The sequence below is a fragment of the Triticum aestivum genome, chromosome 3D (genome assembly GCF_018294505.1).
Source record: "Triticum aestivum cultivar Chinese Spring chromosome 3D, IWGSC CS RefSeq v2.1, whole genome shotgun sequence".
Lineage (NCBI taxonomy): Eukaryota > Viridiplantae > Streptophyta > Magnoliopsida > Poales > Poaceae > Triticum > Triticum aestivum.
Window position 1 is genome coordinate 444,310,633 of NC_057802.1, and position 20,563 is coordinate 444,331,195.

The 20,563-nt window shown below is 49.2% G+C and overlaps 1 protein-coding gene and 1 pseudogene across 4 annotated transcripts; both read right to left on the reverse strand.

The window, feature by feature from the left end:
* Positions 1–529: 529 nt before the first annotated feature.
* On the reverse strand, positions 530–11,443 carry LOC123079527 (beta-glucosidase 2-like; annotated as a pseudogene).
* A 2,245-nt stretch (positions 11,444–13,688) lies between these two features.
* LOC123079525 (beta-glucosidase 2) lies at positions 13,689–20,407 on the reverse strand. 4 transcript variants are annotated; one of them, XM_044502301.1, is made up of 15 exons: positions 19,946–20,407; positions 19,295–19,392; positions 18,827–19,193; positions 18,679–18,742; positions 18,152–18,210; positions 17,991–18,066; positions 17,833–17,904; positions 17,597–17,684; positions 17,210–17,468; positions 16,605–16,720; positions 16,297–16,511; positions 14,809–14,837; positions 14,499–14,601; positions 14,313–14,400; positions 13,689–14,169 (listed from the first exon to the last, which is right to left on the reverse strand). In XM_044502301.1, the coding sequence occupies exons 3-15, from the start codon at positions 18,962–18,964 to the stop codon at positions 13,938–13,940; spliced, it is 1,539 nt and encodes a 512-aa protein (XP_044358236.1). In that variant the 5' UTR covers positions 18,965–19,193; positions 19,295–19,392; positions 19,946–20,407; the 3' UTR covers positions 13,689–13,937. The 4 variants fall into 4 exon arrangements, with proteins under 4 accessions (XP_044358236.1, XP_044358235.1, XP_044358234.1 ...); XM_044502300.1 differs by lacking the exon at positions 19,946–20,407 and adding an exon at positions 19,554–19,902; XM_044502299.1 differs by having other exon boundaries at positions 18,827–19,392.
* Positions 20,408–20,563: the final 156 nt, after the last annotated feature.

Here is a 20,563-nt window from a genome sequence, read left to right on the forward strand (position 1 = left end):
ACTTAATGGGCCTTAGTGGGCCTAGGTGGAAGAGAGGAGAGGAGGCCAGGGCAGGGCCGCGCCCCCCCCCCAGTCCGAATAGGACAAGGAGAGGGGAGCGGCGCCCCCCCCTTCCTTCCTCCCCTCCACCTTTTCCCCCTTTCTCTCCTAGTCCAACATGGAAAAGGGGGGGAGTCCTACTCCCGGTAGGAGTAGGACTCCTCCTGGCGCGCCTCTCCCTTAGGCCGGCCGAACCCCCCCCCCCTTGCACCTTTATATATGGGGGCAGGGGGGCACCTCTATACACACAATTGATCATTGATCTCTTAGCCGTGTGCGGTGCCCCCCTCCACCATATTACACCTCAATAATATCGTAGCGGTGCTTAGGCGAAGCCCTGCGTCGGTAGAACATCAACATTGTCACCACGCCGTCCTGCTGACGAAACTCTCCCTCAACACTCGGCTGGATCGGAGTTCGAGGGACGTCATCGAGCTGAACGTGTGCTGAACTCAGAGGTGCCGTGCGTTCGGTACTTGATCGGTCGGATCATGAAGACGTACGACTACATCAACCGCGTTGTGTTAAACGCTTCCGCTATCGGTCTACGAGGGTACGTGGACAACACTCTTCCCTCTCGTTGCTATGCATCACCATGATCTTGCGTGTGCGTAGAATTTTTTTGAAATTACTACGTTCCCCAACACGCCTCTCGTCGGCGAAGTCGATGCGGTACAGCCCGTACCTCGACTGGTACCCTGACAGGAGCTCGAACATGTCCAGGAACGCCCACGCGAAGTAGCCTCTCACGTCCGCTCCGTTCCTACACAACAAACAGAGCATCACGCAATGCATGGTGGAATGTTTTTCCTTCTATCCCTGGGAACCGTAAGCTGGAAATTTAACTTTGAGTTCTGCTGCTGTTGACAAGGCAATGCTGAAAGAATGGGATATATGTTCGATTTCGACGCACCTCACCGCGTACAGTGTGCTCTCCATGTAGCTGCTCGGGTAGACGATCCTGTCGGCGTCATCTAGGCCGTCATCGGCAGATCCCATGCCTGAAACAAACCACATGACTGCTTACATGAGTAACGATGCACCTTTCTTCTTCAACTGAGACTTTTGCTTCTGGTTGGGAGTATGCTTGCCATTCTCTTGGACATAGACCGGAACAGTGTAGGTATCTTTCAGGTACTCCAGTACAAGTTGCAGCCCTTTGGGATCACTTGGGACATTTGGTGGGGCACTCTGCACTCCGATAAAGAAAGATCGTCTTTGATGGTTACTGTCAAGCTAATGATCTCAGGTTTTTAAGTGGGTTTTTCTTTTCTAATCTCTTGATAATAGATGTGTTAGATGTGTATAGTCCCTTTTCGGTATATCCCCATTGTATAAGGGGTTCTCTGCACTTTGCCACACATGTATATGTAATGGCCTTTGGCCCTCAGTGAATATAAGTTGCTGTTTATCCAACATGGTATCAGATGTTAGGTTCCCCTCTCTCCCGCACGCTGCAACTCCGTGCTAGCTCCTCCCTTGATCCACCCATTGCCAGATCCGGCTCTTCTCGCCGCAGATCCGGCCGCCCCAGCTGTCCTCGCCGCGGATCCGGCCGCCCCGGTCCTCCTCGCTGGGACTCCGGCCGCCCCGGTCCGCTCCGCTGCCTGGTCCCGTCGTCTACTCCGCCTACCCGCCGCCCTGTCCCGCGCGTGTGCTGCTGCTGGGCTGCTGCTCCGCCCAGCCCCGCGCGTGTGCTGCTGCTAGGTTGTTGCTTCGCTCAGCTGCTGCTCCGCCTGGCCTGCTGCTGAGCAGCTGCTCCGCTCGGCCCCCGAGCGTGTGCTGCTGGTGAGGCTGCTGCTTCGCTCGGCTGCCCCCTCCTGCGCCGCCCGCTCTCATTCGGCCGACAGAGCGGGCCCCTGCTAGCCAGCCGCTGGCCCTCGCCTCGGGTGTATGCGCGAGTGCGTCAGCTCTCGCTCGATCCCGTTCTATCTAGATCGGTTCTTCTGCCTTCGTTGACTTCAAAAAAAAGGAGGGATATCTCAGTATGTCATCTTCGGGCTATGTCGCGGTTCCTCGGTGCTCGGTGATCTTTGATGGCACCAACTATTCTGAGTTTGTGGGCTTCGTGCGCATCCATATGCGTGGACTCCTTCTGTGGGGTGTTCTCTCTGGCGAGGTCTCCTGTCCACCATGCCCAGTTGCGCCAGTGGCCCCAATCCCACCAGTGCCGCCGGTCCTTGCTGCTGATGCTTCTCAGGCTGACCGGGATGCTGCCAAGGCTCTGGATGATGTTGCGGTTGATGCTTATGATCAGCAGGTATCCGCTTATTCCGATGCTCTCTCTGTGTACCGGGATGATCTGTGTGCTTACACTCAGTGGTGCAATGATGATGCTCGAGCTGCTGCTGTTCTCACTGCGTGTGTCCTCTCTCAGTTTGCCTCAGAGTTCATGGGCCTTGGCACCGTTGCAGCGATGTGGTCTTACCTCTGTCAGCGCTATCAGCCCTCTGGTGATGCTCTCTACCTATCCGTGGTGCGCCAGGAGCATGTACTCCAGCAAGGTGATTCTTCTGTTGATGAGTTCTATTCACAGTGCTCTGCTATCTGGCGCCGGCTTGACTCTCTTCGGATAGTTGTTTGTGGAACCTGTCGTTGCTATCAGACTACTCGTTCAGATCTCGAGTTTCATAGGGTCCATGAGTTCTTATCTCGTCTCCGGTCTGAGTTTGAGCCTCGACATGCTCACCTTCTTGCTCGTGGTCGTGTTCCTATCTCCGAGATACTTGCTGAGCTTCGTGCTGAGGAGACACGCCTTCGCTCTACTGGGTTGCTTCTGGTTCCGTCAATATTGGCCGCCCGGGCTCCTGTGTTGTCTGCTTGCTTCACTGCTCCGCCGCTCCTGCCTACTCCTCCAGGGGGGGTGAGCCGTCCTCCTTATGCTGAGAAGGGCACGTCGCGCCGTGACACCGTCTGTGGTTATTGCTCTCGGTCAGGTCACCCAGAGTCCGATTGTTGCCAGAAGAAGCGAGACCAGAGGCGCTCCTCCTCCTCCAGTGGGACTCCTGTGTCTTCCTCAACCCCGTCACTCACTGACCAGGATATTGTTCGCCTCAAGCGTCTCCTTGCTTCCTCAGGCTCCTCGTAGACTGCTTCCGCTGCTGCTGTGACTGCATCCCCTTCCTTACCATCACCGGCATCTACACAGTCAGGTACATCTTCGTGGGTTCTGGATTCTGGAGCCTCCTTTCATATGTGTTCTGATTCTTCCGCGTTGTCTTCCCTACGACCTCTTGATTCGCCTGTTAATGTTCTTACTACCGACAGCACATCTCTCTCTGTTGCTAGTCGTGGTATTCTTTTCACTCCATCTTTTTCTGTTCCGAGTGTTTCACATGTTCCTCGCCTTACCATGAATCTTTTTTCCGCTGCCCAACTCACTGATTCTGGTTGTCGTGTCATTCTTGATACCGGCTCTTGTTCCATTCAGGATCGTTGCACCAAGGCTTTGGTTGGTGCTGGCCCCCGGCGCCGTGAGTCAGAGGGCCTTTGGGAGGTTGACTGGCTTTGTGTTCCTTCCGCTGCCACCACTTCAACCAGCTCTCATGCTCTTGCTGCCTCTTCGTCTGCGTCCTTCCAGCAGTGGCATCATCGCCTTTGTCACATCTGTGGCTCTCGCTTGTCTTCTTTAGTTCGTCAGGGCCTCTTAAGGTCTGTATCTGGAGATGTCTCCTTACATTGTAATGGTTGCAGACTTGGCAAACAGACTCAGTTACCTTATCCTACTAGTGAGTATGTATCTCAGCGTCCTTTTGACTTAGTTCATTCTGATGTCTGGGGTCCTGCTCCCTTTGATTCGAAAGGTGGTCATCGCTACTATGTTTTGTTTATTGATGATTTCTCTTGTTACACTTGGCTCTACTTCATGAAATCTCGTAGCGATGTTCTCCCTATATACAAACGTTTTGCTGCCATGGTTCACACCCTGTTTGTCACGCCCATTCGTTCTTTTCGTGCTGACTCCGCTGGAGAGTATATCTCTCAGCTGCTGCGTGGTTTTCTCGCGGAACAGGGTACTCTTGCCCAGTTCTCGTGTCCTGGTGCTCATGCTCAGAATGGCGTTGCCGAACGAAAGCATCGTCATTTGCTTGAGACGGCTCGTGCGCTGATGATTGCTGCTTCCCTTCCACCCCATTTTTGGGTTGAGGCTGTTTCAGCATCCACCTACCTCATCAACATTCAGCCATCGACTGCTCTGCAGGGTGGTATTCCTATGGAGTGTCTCACTGGTCGCTCTCCTGACTACTCAGCTCTTCGTATGTTTGGATGCGTGTGCTATGTTCTTCTTGCCCCCCGAGAACGCACCAAACTGTCTGCTCAGTCGGTTGAGTGTGTTTTCCTTGGCTACAGTGATGAGCACAAGGGCTATCGATGTTGGGATCCTGTGGGTCGTCGCTTGCGCATCTCACGTGATGTGAATTTTGACGAGTCTCGTTCCTACTACCCACGTTCTTCTTCCTCGAGTTTCTCTGTGGACGACCTTTCTTTCCTTCTCCTTCCCGATACACCCTGCTATGTGCCTCATGTGTCACCTCTTCCTCCGGCACCTCTCATTTCTTCTCATTCACCACCGACCCCGTCTTCTCCATCCTCCTCCTCCACCTCTCCACCATCATCTCCAGTCCGTCGCCCTCTCTCACCGTTTCCTCTCCACTATACTCGTCGATCTCGTACTGAGGATGTCTCCTCTGACGATCCTCCCACCTCTGGTGCACCTCCTCCCACGCCTCCCCCGGTTCACAACCTCCATGCTCGGCCTCGCCCCCGCCTGATCGCTACTCCCCTGATCGGTACGGTTTCTCTGTTATTGCTGAGCCCACTTCCTATCGGACTGCCATGACTCAGCCTGAATGGCAGCTTGCGATGGCCGAAGAGCTTGCTGCTCTTGAGCGCTCTAGCACATGGGATCTGGTTCCCCTTCCTTCCGGTGTCTGTCCCATCACCTACAAGTGGGTCTACAAGATTAAGACTCGCTCCGATGGTTCTCTTGAGCGCTACAAAGCTCGTCTTGTGGCCCGTGGTTTTCAGCAGGAGCAGGGGCGCGATTATGATGAGACATTCGCTCCTGTGGCCCACATGACCACTGTCCGCACTCTTCTTGTTGTGGCTTCTGTTCGTCAGTGGTCTATCTCTCAACTTGATGTTCAGAACGCTTTTCTCAATGGCGAGTTGCGTGAGGAGGTTTATATGCAGCCACCACCGGGGTACTATGCTCCTGATGGTATGGTCTGTAGACTTCGCCGCTCCCTCTATGGTCTCAAACAGGCCCCTCGCGCCTGGTTTGAGCGCTTCGCCTCTGTGGTGACTGCCGCTGGTTTCTTGCCCAGTGATCATGATCCCGCGTTGTTTGTTCACACGTCTCCTCGTGGTCGGACTCTTCTCCTTCTCTATGTTGATGACATGATCATCACTGGTGACGACTCTGATTACATTGCCTTCGTTAAGGCTCGCCTTCGCGACCAGTTTCTCATGACTGATCTTGGTCCACTTCGCTATTTTCTTGGGATTGAGATCTCCTCGACCTCTGATGGCTTCTACATCTCCCAAGAAAAATATATTCAGGATCTTCTTGCTCGCGCTGCTCTTGGTGATGAGCGCACAGTTGTGACTCCTATGGAGCTCAACGTTTAGCTTCGTGCCTCTGATGGTGACCCTCTTCCTAATCCCACTCGCTATCGTCACCTTGTTGGCAGTCTTGTCTATCTTGCTGTTACGCGTCCTGACATCTCCTATCCTGTCCACATCCTGAGTCAGTTTGTTTCAGCCCCCACCTCTGTCCACTATAGTCATCTCCTCCGTGTTCTACGATACCTTCGTGGCACGATCTCTCAGCGCCTTTTCTTTCCCCGCTCCAGCTCTCTTGAGCTCCAGGCCTACTCTGATGCTACCTGGGCTAGTGATCCCTCTGATCGCCGCTCGATGTCTGCTTATTGTGTTTTTCTTGGTGGCTCTCTTATTGCCTGAAAGACAAAGAAACAGACTGCAGTTTCTCGCTCGAGTACAGAGGCTGAGTTGCGAGCCATGGCTATGTTGACGGCTGAGGTGATCTGGTTACGGTGGTTACTTGAGGACTTTGGTGTGTCTGCTACTACTTCGACTCCCTTACTGTCAGACAGTACTGGTGCTATCAGTATTGCACGTGACCCGGTGAAGCATGAGCTCACCAAGCACATCGGTGTGGATGCCCACTTTGTGCGTGCTGCTGTGCAAGATCAGACTCTCGCTCTTCGCTATGTGCCCTCTGAGTTACAGTTGGCGGACTTCTTCACGAAGGCACAGACTCGAGTGCAGCATGGCTTCTTCCTCTCAAACTCAGTGTTGTTGATCCACCATGAGTTTGAGGAGGGGGTGTTAGATGTGTATAGTCCATTTTCGGTATATCCCCATTGTATAAGGGGTTCTCTGCACTTTGTCACACATATATATGTAATGGCTTTTGGCCCTCAGTGAATATAAGTTGTTATTTATCCAACAAGATGTATGGTGAATGACCAAAATAACTTCATTTTTCTTACCGGACTAAGTGGTGGGTCTGTCCTAGAACCTGCATCATTCGTACAAAGGAATCACTAGTTAGAACCAACAGTACGCTCAGCTCTTTTCTGTTACACTAGTGCAGAATGCGGTGAACAAATAGCATATATACTTTGTGTAATGTAGTGCACTAACAAAACATGTTTAAAGGGATGACTGAATACTGCACTCACTCAGAGAAATACACAATTTACATGACTGGTGAATTTGGAAAGGTTGCTAGCCGGTTTGTCTTACCAATTTATCATTAGTGTAGGACGCCACTCACAGCATCTTGGATAGCCTATTTTTTGCATGACCTTTTCTACGGTACATTTTACTATCAGAGGAGGAGAGTAATATAAGTCTCAACCAACCATTCATTTTTCAGGGCAATATGGTCTAGATAAAAGAATATCATCAAGCCTACAGTTGCACACAGTTTCTGAAACGTGCAACTACTTAATTAACCGTTAGATGAAGAATCAATTCCTAGAAAAAGAGGCACCAAAAAAGGAATCAAATTGCACATCCACACAGCACAGGACTATGAGCAGTTAAGCAACAATCCTAGTATCAGCATCCAAAAAAGATACTTACCCCTTGAATCAACTGACATGTCCGTGTTGTAGTCCCGAACGCCTGTTTCTAGAGGACGATCATTCACGTAGAGAGAATAGTAGTGATTTATTCCAATAAAATCTAGAGAACCCTTGATAAGTTCAGACTGAACTTTCGAGAAGGACGGAAGGCGAGAGCCAACATTCTTCTTCATTACTTCCGGGTAGTCCCCAAACATCAATGGATCCAGTATCCTGCCAGTATGGCACTCAAGATCTCAACAATGCACGGATCATGTAGGTTAAAGCTTCCATTGACAGAATAGGGGCAGAATATCTTACTAGCCAAATAAGAAATCTTTACATCTCTGGGTTGCATCTAAATCCACAGTGGAATTTGTCAGCGGGTAACTCCAGTAGGAGTACATACTTATGCCAACAACTCCTTTTTGCATGGCCTACGTAAAAAAGGTTCCTTAGTTCTTGAGGAAAGTTAAAATGGTTTAGAATATCGAAGTTCATGAAGAAAATAAGCATCACCAAAACAATTGTAAGTACAAGATCATCCACTCACTTGATATTTTTCTCTATACAGACTGGCAACCGATGCATGCGCCATAAGGGTATTATGAGCTGCTATGTATGGTTCCACACTAGAGTCCCCAGCGGTGCACTTTATTGCTCCAAATGGATCTGAGCAACGACCAGGAGGGAATATACCAACGTCATAAGAGGCCATTATACCAATGTTTGGTTCATTCATTGTCGTCCAAGATGCAACCCTGTCTCCAAACTCCCTGAAGCAAACATCTGCATATGCTGTGAAATCTTCGCTGCATTTTGTAGATTTGAGAATATGAACAGGATAAAAGATTGTGTCGTAAGTATGCCAAAATGACATATAAAATTGCCACTCCAGTTGACCTGTCTATTTGGTAGTGAAATCATATATGCACTTACATAATTCTGGGGCTTAACCATCCACCGTACTCGTCTTCAAGAATCTGAGGGAGATCTAGATGGTGAAGTGTGATGTGGACTTGAATTCCTGGGATAAATACCACAGAGATTGGATGGTTCAAATTTCTATTTTGCATGAACTTCTTAACAAGGAACAATATTTACACCAACTTATATGAAATATGACCCTAACAATCAATCACAATTAAATTATTTAAATGCTCAAAGATCTAAGAAAAAAATACTTGCCATGGTTCACTAGCTCATCAATGAGGTTATTGTAGTACTCTAGCACTTTGGGATTGACAGCTCCGCGTCCATCTGCACACCCGAAAATTAAACAATCAGATCAATTAGAAAACTAAAGCAGTTTGTTCTGTTGAAGGTCATGAGAATCTCTGTACTTGGAATAAGCCTTGACCAGGAGATGGAGAACCTATAGGCCTCTAGGCCAGTCTCAGACATGAGCTTGACATCCTCCTGCAAAATCAGATAGGCCTGATTTACTTTGTAGAACTATTAAAGTAGAGAAACGGTCAAGATTTTTCAGTCCCTCGTCTTATTAACCATGCATTTGTGGTACCCATCTGCAGCAACATCTGCCGTGCTTTTGTCTGGCATTTTGCCTGCAAGAACAAATCAAACTGTCAAAATTGACCTAAAATACAACAGACACTTCTTGGTCTACCGTGTCAAGTGCTGGCCATGGCTATTGCCAATGCCAATTTGTCATGTTGAATTGCTCTATAAATTTAGTTATGCATCAGCAACAGAAATGTTGTGTAAATTGTTCTACCAAGAGGGCACTCATCTCAAATATCCACTCAACGCATCTGGCAAAACTGATAAGGTGCTTTTTCTTACACATACGGGGAATATCCAGAGTCTTGACAGTCATATGGAAAACCAGAGGCAGATTTCACAAACATACATGTACATAGTAGCAACCAACCTGCGTGAGTGAAAGTGTCCCAACTGCTCGGGCTCCTGCCATCCTCAGCAACAGCACCCTCATACTACATGCAAAAGAAACATCAAAAGTGATTAAATTGACGACGGCACCCGATGGACTAGATACTACTCCCTCCGTCCCATAATGTATGTTTTTTCACACTATACTAGTGTCAAAAACGTCTTACATTATGGGACGGAGGGAGTAGTAGATTACTTACTTGATATGCCGAGGTTCCGGCTCCAAAGACGAACTCCTGTGGGAAATCACTTCTTGTGAAGCCAAGAGCAGCCCCAGTTGCATCATGAACCCAGAGGGACAGCAAGAGGTAGAAGAAGGCCGTAGCACCCATCTGTGCTTGTGCCTTTCCGTGCATAATTGACTCGCTCCCTTCGGACGCGATTTATATTAGACAGAGAATTAATTTCAACAGCAACCTCGTGGGAATCAATCTGAATGCACGTGCCTGCACGCTTCAGTGCACATTGCCTTTCCTTTTCCAATAACGACACCTGGGACTTTCTTCATACTGTGCTGCATTCAGTTGCCGCTCTGAGGTGTGTGTGTGTTCAACTGCCCCTTCAGCACCCCACGGGCCCCATCGGCAATTTGATGGACCGGCCACACCATCCAATTAAGAAAAGACATGCTCACTTGGAAAATCAATTCCCTGCAAATAACAAGAATGGCAGGAAAAAGGATGAGATTGTGCACCCAAAAATAACGAACAGGAGGGATGGTGAGCGTAAGCATCTGCCACTCTTCTCCAGGTTAAGTGCGCTCTAGCAGAACCGCGGAAACAATCAGTGGAAGACGACCGGCATCCATAGTGGCTTCAGCTAGATAGAAATCCGGTTTTGCTAACAGTCAGGTGCCTGAAAAAAGTTTTGTTACAGTCGAATCTTTTTTCTAAAGGCAGCAGCAGCCGGCTCAGTTTTCTTGCAGCCGTTCTTTCTTTCTTTCTAGCCTGGAACAGCTTACTACTTACTACTGGATGGCTGGAGCAGCCCACAGTCCACATACAAAGGCTTGGTCTGATCAATTAATTACTCCCTCCATTCTAAAATAATTGAAGTTTTGGGATTTTTCAAGGTCAATTTTTAAATTCTGACCAAGTTTCTAGAATAATCCGCAAATATCTATGATATCAAATATATATATAATATGAAAATATATGTCATAATGAATCTAATTAGCTGAATTTGGTTTTATAGATGTTGATATATTTCTGTATATACTCGGTCAAATCTAACGAAGTTTAACTTAGGACAATCCTAGAGCATCAATTATTTTGGAGGGGACGAAGTATCAAGAAGTGCATGTGTGTGTGTGTTGCTATGTGTCCTTAGGAGATTTATATCAGAATTGATCTCAGCAGCAACCTCAACCACCTTCATGCTCATGGAAAGCACCAGCTTAAACAACATGTCTCTCCACTCAGTCAGACCTCGTGCGGAGGAGTGAATTACAGAAAACCACCACATTTGGGGCTTCGTTTGCGGAAAACCACCGGGTCACTAATTTTTTGCAGAGATCACCGCGGATTCGGTAAACTTGTTGCAAATAGCACTAATCGAGTGATTTGCTGCGTTTGATCACTTTCTGACAAGTGGGGCTGGGCTGTAAGGAGCTGACTTGGCAAAACAATTGCATACACACCCCTGAATCTAAAAAACAAACTCAATCAAATCCCTGTGCACAAACTGTAAGGACCGAATCGACCAAACCCGTCGGGATGCCGCGCCCTGGCCGGAGCTGTCACGCGGGGGAGGAGGGACGCTGGTTCGCCGGGTGCTCGGCTGAGGGAGGTCGTCCCTTGCTGGCGCTCGTGGGCGGGATGGAGGATGGAAGGGGTGACGGCTGAGGGTGGGATACCTGCCACCGGCGAACCTGCCGGGATCTCGAACTCCCTCTCACCTTCGTCTCTATGGATGGAAGGGTGACCGCGCCGGAGCCAGAGCCGCCGTCGTCGCAAGGAAGAGCCTCTGACCCACCGGTGTGTGTGGATCCGTGCTCCCGGCCCTCCTGCACCTCGCCCCAACCAGATCCTGGCTGCTCCTCCGCCGGCTTCGTGCCCTTTTGCTCGCCCCTGCCTCGACAGCATGCGGAGGCCGTGACCGCGACAAGCACGCGAACGCACACCGCAGAGACCGACCGAGAGAACGCGTCACCGGCCGTCGCCGCGCGGCTTCGGGGAGAGGATCCAGTGCTAGCCTTGGGGCCGGACGGTGAATCCCTTCACCTTGGCGAACAGCGTAACGGCGCGCCGGACGCCGCGGTCGTCGGCGGCGGTGAAGTAGTCGTGGCCGAACATGACGCCGTCGGGGCGCAGCACCGCCCATGCAACCCCGCTGCTTTTCTTCACTAGGTGGCGTGGCTCGGCCGATACGGCGGCGCCCTGACCCTACCGACCGTCGGGTTGCCGTGGCGGGGAGCGTGAGCCCCGGCAGAGCGGACACGGAGACGAGAAGGAGGTGGAGCAGGGAGGAGATGGGCAGGAGCGACCAGTCGAGCGCAGCGTGCCCGCCCCCGAGCGCGTCGCGGTGGCGTACGGTGACCGCGTGCGGGTCGGCGCGCCCGCGGCACAGCCCCACGGCCTCCTGCTCCGTCGCGCGGCTCGCCGGCCGTTGTGCCCACCCGCTGCTGCGTGCGAGGAAGACGACGGCACCAGCTCCGGCGCGGCCACCCTGATGTCCCCAAGAAGCGCCGCGTTGAAGGCCTCGCTGGATTTGGTGTCCGGCTTCGCCGCCGCTGCCTGGGAGGAGGCAGACGACGGGGGTGAAAGGGGCTGATTGCTTTTTTAATTTTTTAATAAGGGTGTACTTGTGAAATTCAAGGGTGTGTATGCAATTGTTTTGCCAAGTCAGCTCCTTACAACCCGGCCCCACTTGTCAGAAAGTGATCAAACGCAGCTAATCACCCGATTAGTGCTATTTGCAACAAGTTTATCGAATCCGCGGTGATCTTTGTAAAAAAATTAGTGACCCGGTGGTTTTCCGCAAACAAAGTCCCAAATGTGGTGGTTTTCTGCAATTCACTCCGTGCGGAGGCACAACGTTGGCACTGTGTGTGCTGCACGCTTCGATGGAAACATTTTACCTGAATGCACATGCCTTTCCTTTTCCAATAAATATACCCGGGGTTTTTGTTTTCATAGTAACATTTATTTCTGGCCTTGAGCTGTATGTGTCCAACTGCCCCTTCAACATCCAATGGGCCCCGTCACCAATTTGGCCAAATACGCCACAAATCTGATGGATAAACACGGACCAGCCACATCATCCGATTAAGAAAGAAAAAGGCATGCTCACTTGGAAAATTACTGCCTTGCCAATCACAAGAATTAATGGCCGAAAAAAAGGGCGAGGTTTACCTGACTCTAGAATAAGCAGGCTCTCGGGCAAACCCCTTACCACCAAAACTCCAAAAGGGCATACGAGGCAATCTGGGCTTCTAGTCCGAACGATCAATTGGCTACGGGGATCTGGAAGAACTTTGCCCCAAACAAGTGTCGGATTTTCCTATGGCTGGCTCACAAAGACCGACTATACACAAATGAACGCCGTTTCCGCCGAGCGCTAGCCACCTCTGATGCTTGCCCACTTTGCGGGCAGTGCGAAAGCATCGACCATCTCCTATTCCACTGCGCTCCTCTCAAGCCGCTTTGGGATGAGCTCGGCAGCCTGCATGAAGGACGCACCAATAACCTCCTCCATATTTGGCAGGGGGCTACTTCGAACAAAGTCAGGTCCATAGTAATCCTTGCTGTCCTGTGGAACATTTGGAAACGACGCAACACCAAAGTTTTTCGGCAATGCAACCAAGGCATTCACTGCATTATCCGGGACGCGGCTGATGACCTTGCCCTCTGGGCCCATCGATGTAATAATTCTTCTAAAAAAGTCTTCTTCGAGATTGGGGCTCCATGTTGTATCACCTAGCTGCGAGATTGCAGCTTAACTACCCCTCTCCCCCTTGTACCCCCCTATCTCCCCTATACTGTTGTAATTGGTTCTTTGGTCATTAATATATGTTCAGGCCGGCGTAAGCCCGCCGTTGACGCGTAAAAAAAAAAGGGCGAGGTTGCACAGTTAGCAAGAAACAATGAGCAGGAGGGATGGTGAGCATCAGCATCTGCGCCTCTTCTCCAGGTTAAATGCGCTCCGATGGAATCGGGAAAACAATCAGTGACAGACGAACAACATCGATAGCGGCTACGCAACCGGCTGGGAAACGGAGAGCTTGGCGGCGCCGTCGAGCGGGGAAAGAAACACTTAACTCGTGCGGAGGAGAAAACAAAGGCGACAGGGTATCGTCGCCGGAGGAGAGACAATGAGTCGATGGCCCACTGGAGGAGAAAGAAAACGGTGAACATATGTTCAGGCCAAATCCACAGGGAACTGGCTGGAATAGCATCAGAAGAACATCTCCGATTTCACGCTAGTGGAAGACGCACCTCAACTGGGATCTAGCCAGATCAACAAAGCTAGTGAATACTTCGAAAAGCACTCGCAAGAACCAAAATACAACGTATATCACTAGACAAAGCATAACACCGCATTACATTTAACATCACAATTCTAGCTTTCATATAGCATCAACATAAGCATAAGCATACTCATATAATTTCAATGTTTCAAGTGGTTGTCATGATCATCTCGAGATGACAAACAAACTCTCATGGTCACCGAGACCAAGCTTACCATAACCTTCTCATATTTTACCAAATGTGACATTTCTCAGAGCCATATCATGCTCTTTCATATCACTTTTGTCCTAAAGAAAATACTTAAGTAAATAGTGGTCACAGGAGTATTGGTTTCTAGTAATTATAATTTAATCCAAGAATCACGCTTTCTGATCAAAACATCACACGCACGCATGCACGGTTGCACCGGACTCAGAGACGGGAGTCAGGACACCGAGTTCAGCGCCTGGTTGACCGGCGTTCTCAACACCAGGGCAGAGGTTCCGTTGTGCTTGAGGAAGCCAGAGTACCAGCGAGCGGAGAGCCTAGCTTGCCGCGGCAACCTCTCGTCGGTGAAGTCCACCCGGTACAGCCCGTACCTCGACTGGAACCCGGACAAGAGCTCGAACAAATCCATGAATGCCCAGGCGAAATAGCCTCTCACATTGGCTCCATTCCTGCAAAACAAACAGAGCATCATGCAAATGCATGGTGGAATGATTATTTCCTTTTTTTAACTTTGTGAATTCCGCTGCTGTTGACAAGTCAGTGCTGAAAGAAGGGGATATATATTATATATATAGGTTCGATTTCGATGCACCTCATCGCGTTCAGTGTGCTCTCCATGTAGCTGCTCAGGTAACTGACCCTTTCGGTGTCATCCAGACCGTCGGCGGAGGTTCCCATGCCTGGAACAAAACCACATGACTACATGAGTAACGACGCACCTTTAATTTGTTCGTCAACAGAAACGGAGGCTTGCTTCTGGCTGGGAATTTCTGCTTGCCATTCTCTTGGACATAGACGGGAAGGTTCCCGTAGGTTTCTTTCAGGTACCCCAGCTGAAGCTGCAACCCTTTGGGATCACTTGGAACATTTGCTGGGGGGCCCTGCACTCCAATAAAGATCATCATTGACACTTACTGTCAAGCTTTCGACATCAGTTTTTAAGTGCGTATTTCTTTTCTAATATCTTGAACAAGATCAGAACATATAACCAAAGAGATGGATGTGCATTGAATGACCAAAATAACTGCATTTTTAGCTATAAATTGGCGACTTCTTTGCAAAACACAATGATGACATTTTTTTTTTACCTGACTAGATGGTGGGTCTATCCTAGAACCTGCATCATACAAAGGGATCACTAGTTAGAACATTACTCTCAACTCTTCCCTGTTACATTAGTGTAGAAAAGCATGCTTTGAGATGCATATAGTAGATACTATGGTTGCATGCATCACTCTGATGCAGAGGCCGGGGCTATCCTCCTTTTCAATATATATATATATAGTAGACACTAATGAAACGTGTTTCGAGGGATGACTCAAGACTCCACTCAGAGAAATGCCCAATTTATGGCCGCCGCCAGCAAAGGTTCCCCCCTCCCGCCGCCGTCGCAGGCTAAGTCTGCGGGACGCGGCGGCGGCGGCGGCAATTCTCCTCAGCCGGCGATCTGATCTGGGTGGCGGCGGTCCACTCCGGCCAGATCAAGGGCAGTGGCACGGGTCGGCGTGCTGGAGGCAGCGACGACGAGATCTCCGCGACGGCGGTTAGGGTACCCGATCTGGCCCCAGATGGGCTTCAACGGGTCACGTCTCAGGGTGTCATGCATCTCCTCTGATCCGGCGACGGCAAGCAACTTCTGGGCTAGACCCGCAACACGAGGACGTCAGGGGCTCTGGCCCTGGGCGTGGCGGTGGTGACCATCTCCTTCGCCGGAGGTGGTTGGCCGACTGGTTGTGGTATCTTGCATCCAGACCCGGTGTCGAGTGGGGAGGCGATGTTGCCAGTGAAAACTGTGCTATGACTCCGGTCAGGGCGGGCGATGGCGGCGTTTTCGCGTCGTTATCTTGTTGAAGACATCACCACTGCAGCTAGTGGTGACTTGCTTGCGCTGCTCCGGGTGAGAACCTAGACCCGGGTTTATCGGATCGGACGATGGCGGCGCTTTAGGCGTCGCTCTCCGTCATAGAGGCATCGTTTTTGGAGCAGCTGCCGGATGGGGGTGACAAGTGGTGGAGCAGCGTTCCATTTACCGCATCGAAGACGAAGAATCTCGGCGGCGTGGCGCAGCAGGGTCTCGGCGGCGGATGTGTGAAGATGGGCGCGCGTAGGGAGGTGGTGTTGTCTGCCGCCGTGGTGGCGCCGACGGCAGGCCTGGCAAGGTCGATGCGTCAGTATATACTCTGAAGATGGATCGATGGAAGACGGCGGCGGCGGCCTTTGAGAGTGCGCTGGACCGGTGTGTGCCTCAGATCTGACAAGTGGCCTGGTTGGGGCCTCCGGCTTTAGATGTTAGGCTTTGGTGCGAGGTCTGTTTGGTATTCGGCTCGGACAATCGGCAACCCTTCATCAACTCGATAGGAGTAGCGACAGATGTTGCCAAGATGGTGACTTCAGACTTACTGTTGTATTACTTTGTAAGGTCATTGTGAATAATTAATAAAATAGTTGCATGCATCGCCCAGATGCAGAGGCCCGGGGTCATCCTCCTTTTCGAAAAAAATTGCACATCTGCATAGCACATAACTATGAGCAGTTAAGCAACAATCCTAGTATCACTATCCAAAAAAGATACTTACCCCTTAAACTAACTGACATGTCTGCTTTGTAGTCTCGAACGCCTGTTTCCAGAGGGCGATCATTCACATACAGAGAGTAGTAGTGATTTATTCCAATAAAATCTAAAGAACCCTTGATAAGTTCAGACTGAACTTCCGTGAAGGGTGGAAGGCGAGAGCCAACATTCTTCTTCATTACTTGCGGGTAGTCCCCAAACACCAACGGATCTAGTATCCTGCCAGTACCACACTTAACTTGAGATCTCAACAATGCATGTATTATGCAGGTTAAACGCTTCCAGTGACAAAATGGAGGTGCAATATCATACCAGCCGAAGTAGAAATCTATACATCTCCTAGTTGCTTCTAAATCCACAGTGGAATTTGTCAATGGATAACTCCAGAAAGAGTAAATACTTATGCCAACAACTCCTTTTTGCATGGCCTACGTCCAAAAAGTTTCCTTAGTTTTTTATAAGCCTATAGCTGGTTAAGATATTGGACAATAGGCACCGTGACAGGGAATTAACAAAGAATGTAATACTGCCTCAGATCCATATTAACTGTCGCTGATTTAGTACAACTTTGTACTGAATCAGCGAAAATTAATATGGATCGGAGGGAATGCTATTTTTAGATAACGAAGAATAAGAGTCTAAGTACATGATGTCCCTGTTTTAAAGGAACATGCCCAGGAAGCTAAACAACATAAATCGACAACTCCCCCAAGAAATACTATCCTCATTGTGTAGCCAATGCTGAAACATGTATCAATAAAAAGATGAGTTACAATGTGGGTTAATGTGTAAATGTGTAATGACTTAAAATGGTGCCTCCACCCTTGAGGAAAGCTAATAAAAGGTTTAGACTGTCACAGTTCATGAAGAACCTAAGCACCACCAAAACTATTTTAAGTAAAAGATCATCCACTCACTTGATATTTCTTTCTGTACAGACTGACAACCGATGCATGCGCCAAAAGGGTATTATGAGCTGCTATGTATGGTTCCACACCAGAGTCCCCAGAGGTGCACTTTGTTACTCCAAATGGATCCGAGCAACGACCAGGAGGGAATATAGCGACATCATAAGGGGCCAATGCACCAATGTTTGGCTCATTCATTGTCGTCCATGATGCAACCCTATCTCCAAACTCCTTGAAGCAAACATCTGCATATGCTGTGAAATCTTCACTGTATTTTGTGGATTTGATAATATGAAAGGACAAAACATAATGTCGTAAGAATTATGACGATGATATATAAAATTGCCACTATAGTAGAATTTATTTATTTGGTAGTGAAATTATATATGAACTCACACAATTCTGGGGCTTAACCATCCACCATACTCATCTTCAAGAATCTGAGGGAGATCTATATGGTGAAGTGTGATGTGGACTTGAATTCCTGGGATAAATATCACAGAGACCAGAAGGTTCAAAGTTTTATTTTGCATGCATTTCTTGAGAAGGAACATTGATTATATGAAGTATGAACCTAAGAACTGATTGCAGTTAAACATTTAAATGTTCAGAGATCTAATAAAAGTACTTACCATGATTCACTAGCTCATCAATGAGGTTATTGTAGTACTGTAGCCCTTTGGGATTGACAGCTCCGCGTCCATCTACAAACCCGAAATTTCCAGAAACAATGAGATAAATTAGAAACTAAAGCAATTTGTTCTGATGAAGGTCATGATAATTTCTGTACTTGGAATGAGCCTTGACCAGGAGATGGAGAACCTATAGGCCTCTAGGCCTGTCTCAGACATGAGCTTGACATCCTCCTGCAAAATCAGATAAGCCAAATTTCTTTCATAATTAGTAAAGCAGAGAAATGCTCAAGATTTTGCAGGTCCCCATACTAGTTACCATGTATTTGTGGTATCCATCTGCAGCAACATCTCCCGTGCTTCTGTCTGACATTTGGCCTGCAAAATAAAAAAATCTAGCAGTCAAAATTGACCTAACTGTGATTGGTCAACCACATCAAGTTCTGGTCTTGGCTATTGCCAATAATTACTCCAAATATAGTTATGCTTCAGCAACAAAAATGCTGTGTAAATTGTTCCACCAAGAGGGCACTCGTTTCAAATATCAACTCATATCAACTCAACTCATCATGAAAACTGATCACAAATTGCTCAACGTGCTATTTGTTGCACATAGGGAAATATCCATGCTAAAACCAAATGTAGTTGCAGCACCGGAAAACTAGAGTTGGATTTTACAAACAAGTAGTACCTCCGTTCCAAATTACAAGTTGTTTTTGATATTTCAATATGGACTAGATAGAGACTGAAATAGGTGAACAAATATACTAAAACACGTCTATATACATCCGATTCAAAAAAAGTTAGAACATCTTGTAATTCCGAACGGAGGGAGTAGCAACCAACCTGCGTGAGTGAAAGTGTCCCAGTTGCTTGGGCTCCTGCCATCCTCAGCAACAGCACCCTCATACTGCATGCCAAAGAAGAATCAAGATTCATCATCAACTAAACACGGCAGAACTTCCAGCTCAAACAAGATAGACTGCTTGCTTACTTGATATGCCGAGGTTCCAGATCCAAAGACGAACTCCCGTGGGAAATCACTTCTTGTGAGGCCAAGGCCAGCCGCGGCTGCATCCTGAACCCAGAGGGACAGCAGCAGGTAGAAGAAGGCAGTGGCACTCATACCCATCTATGCTGGTGCCTTTCTGTGAGTAGTTGACTCGCTCCCCTCCGAGGAGATTTATATTAGCCAGAGAAATAATCTCATCAGCAACCTCAAGCTTACCTCGTGGAAATCAACCTAGGCGTACTCTATAAAGCTATGGTACTCTCGAAAAAAGAAATCAACAAGATTAAACAACATTTCTCTGCCTTCAGAGTTCAGACCTGGTGGGGATGTGTGCAGCTGCAATGCGTGCCTGCACGTTTCAGTGGAAACCTTTGTCGGAAAATCTGAATGCACATGGCATTTCTTTTCAAGACATATACCTGGGCCTTGTTGAGGTATATAATTTTTTACCGCTCGTGATCGGCTCGCTGAATTGGTTGGGTTCAGCTGCCCCATCAGCGCTCCACCACCACCAGCCCCGGTTAAAAAATTGGACAGATGTGTCATATCTGTATACGATGGATGAGCACAGATCAGTACACAGATTAAGAAAAGACACACCGCGTTAATTAGAGTAGAAGATAAAATCCCCCCTAATTGATAAGGACTGGCTGCGTTGCGTGCATCAAAAACTAAGGGCGGGAATGGGATGGATAGTGAGCATCAGCACCTGCCCCTCTTCTCCAGGTTCTCGCGCGCTGATGGAGCTGCGGAAACCACCAGTTGAGGATGAACGGGCAGCGGCGGTCGCCTCCGCTGACACGCCGGCAGCTTGCCGGACAGCGGAGAGCTCGCGGCGCCGCGGAGATGGAGGAGCCAAGGGTTACACGGAGGAATCGATGTGCCAAAGTGGAGGGGGGCGCTGCTAAGAGCATCTCGACCCCGCATAAGTGGTCAAACCCGCAAAATAACCGCTTTTTGCAGTTTCAGTCGAAAAAACGGGCCCGAACAGACCCCTTGAAATTGTCCGACCCTTAAAAAATTTTAAGGGGCCCTGTAAACGCGAAGCCGAAATCCTTATATCTACAGGTTTGAAGGCAACTTTACCAGGGCCCTGCATACCGGTCAACGTTGGCGGTTGAGGAATCTCTGCTCCCGCCAACACCATGAAGCTCGCCCGGCCGCACGCCCGTCCGCCGCCTGCCCGCCGCCTACCCGCCGCGCCCGTCGGCCGCTCCCGACCGTCGCGCCCGTCCGCCGTCTGCCCGCCGCGCCCGGCCACGCTAGCTAGTTGTGAATCGATGGATTGAGCTAGTTAGCTAGCTCGCTCCTGGATGGATTGGAGGAGCTAGCTAGCTCGCCCCTGGATGGATCGGAGCTGAGCTAGCTAGCTCGCTCCTGGATGGATTCGAGCTGAGCTAGCTAGCTAGCTAGCTCTGGATCGATTCGAGCCCCGACGGAGGAGCTTGCTGGCTCGGCCCTTCATGCCATTCGTATTTGGTCGTCTGCGGCTTCATTTATGACAACTTCGTGTGCTATCCATCGATTTCGCAGGAGCAAGCTAACTGACCATGGACATGGACGAGAGGAAGAAGAAGACATGGGAAAGAATATAAGCGAATATTCCATTTTATAGCTTAAGTTTGAGGGGTCTATTCCGCCGCAGCTAAAACCAACCCGTAAAAGAGCATATTCCGCGAATATCCTTTTATACGAGTCCGTTTTGCAGGGTCTGTCTCT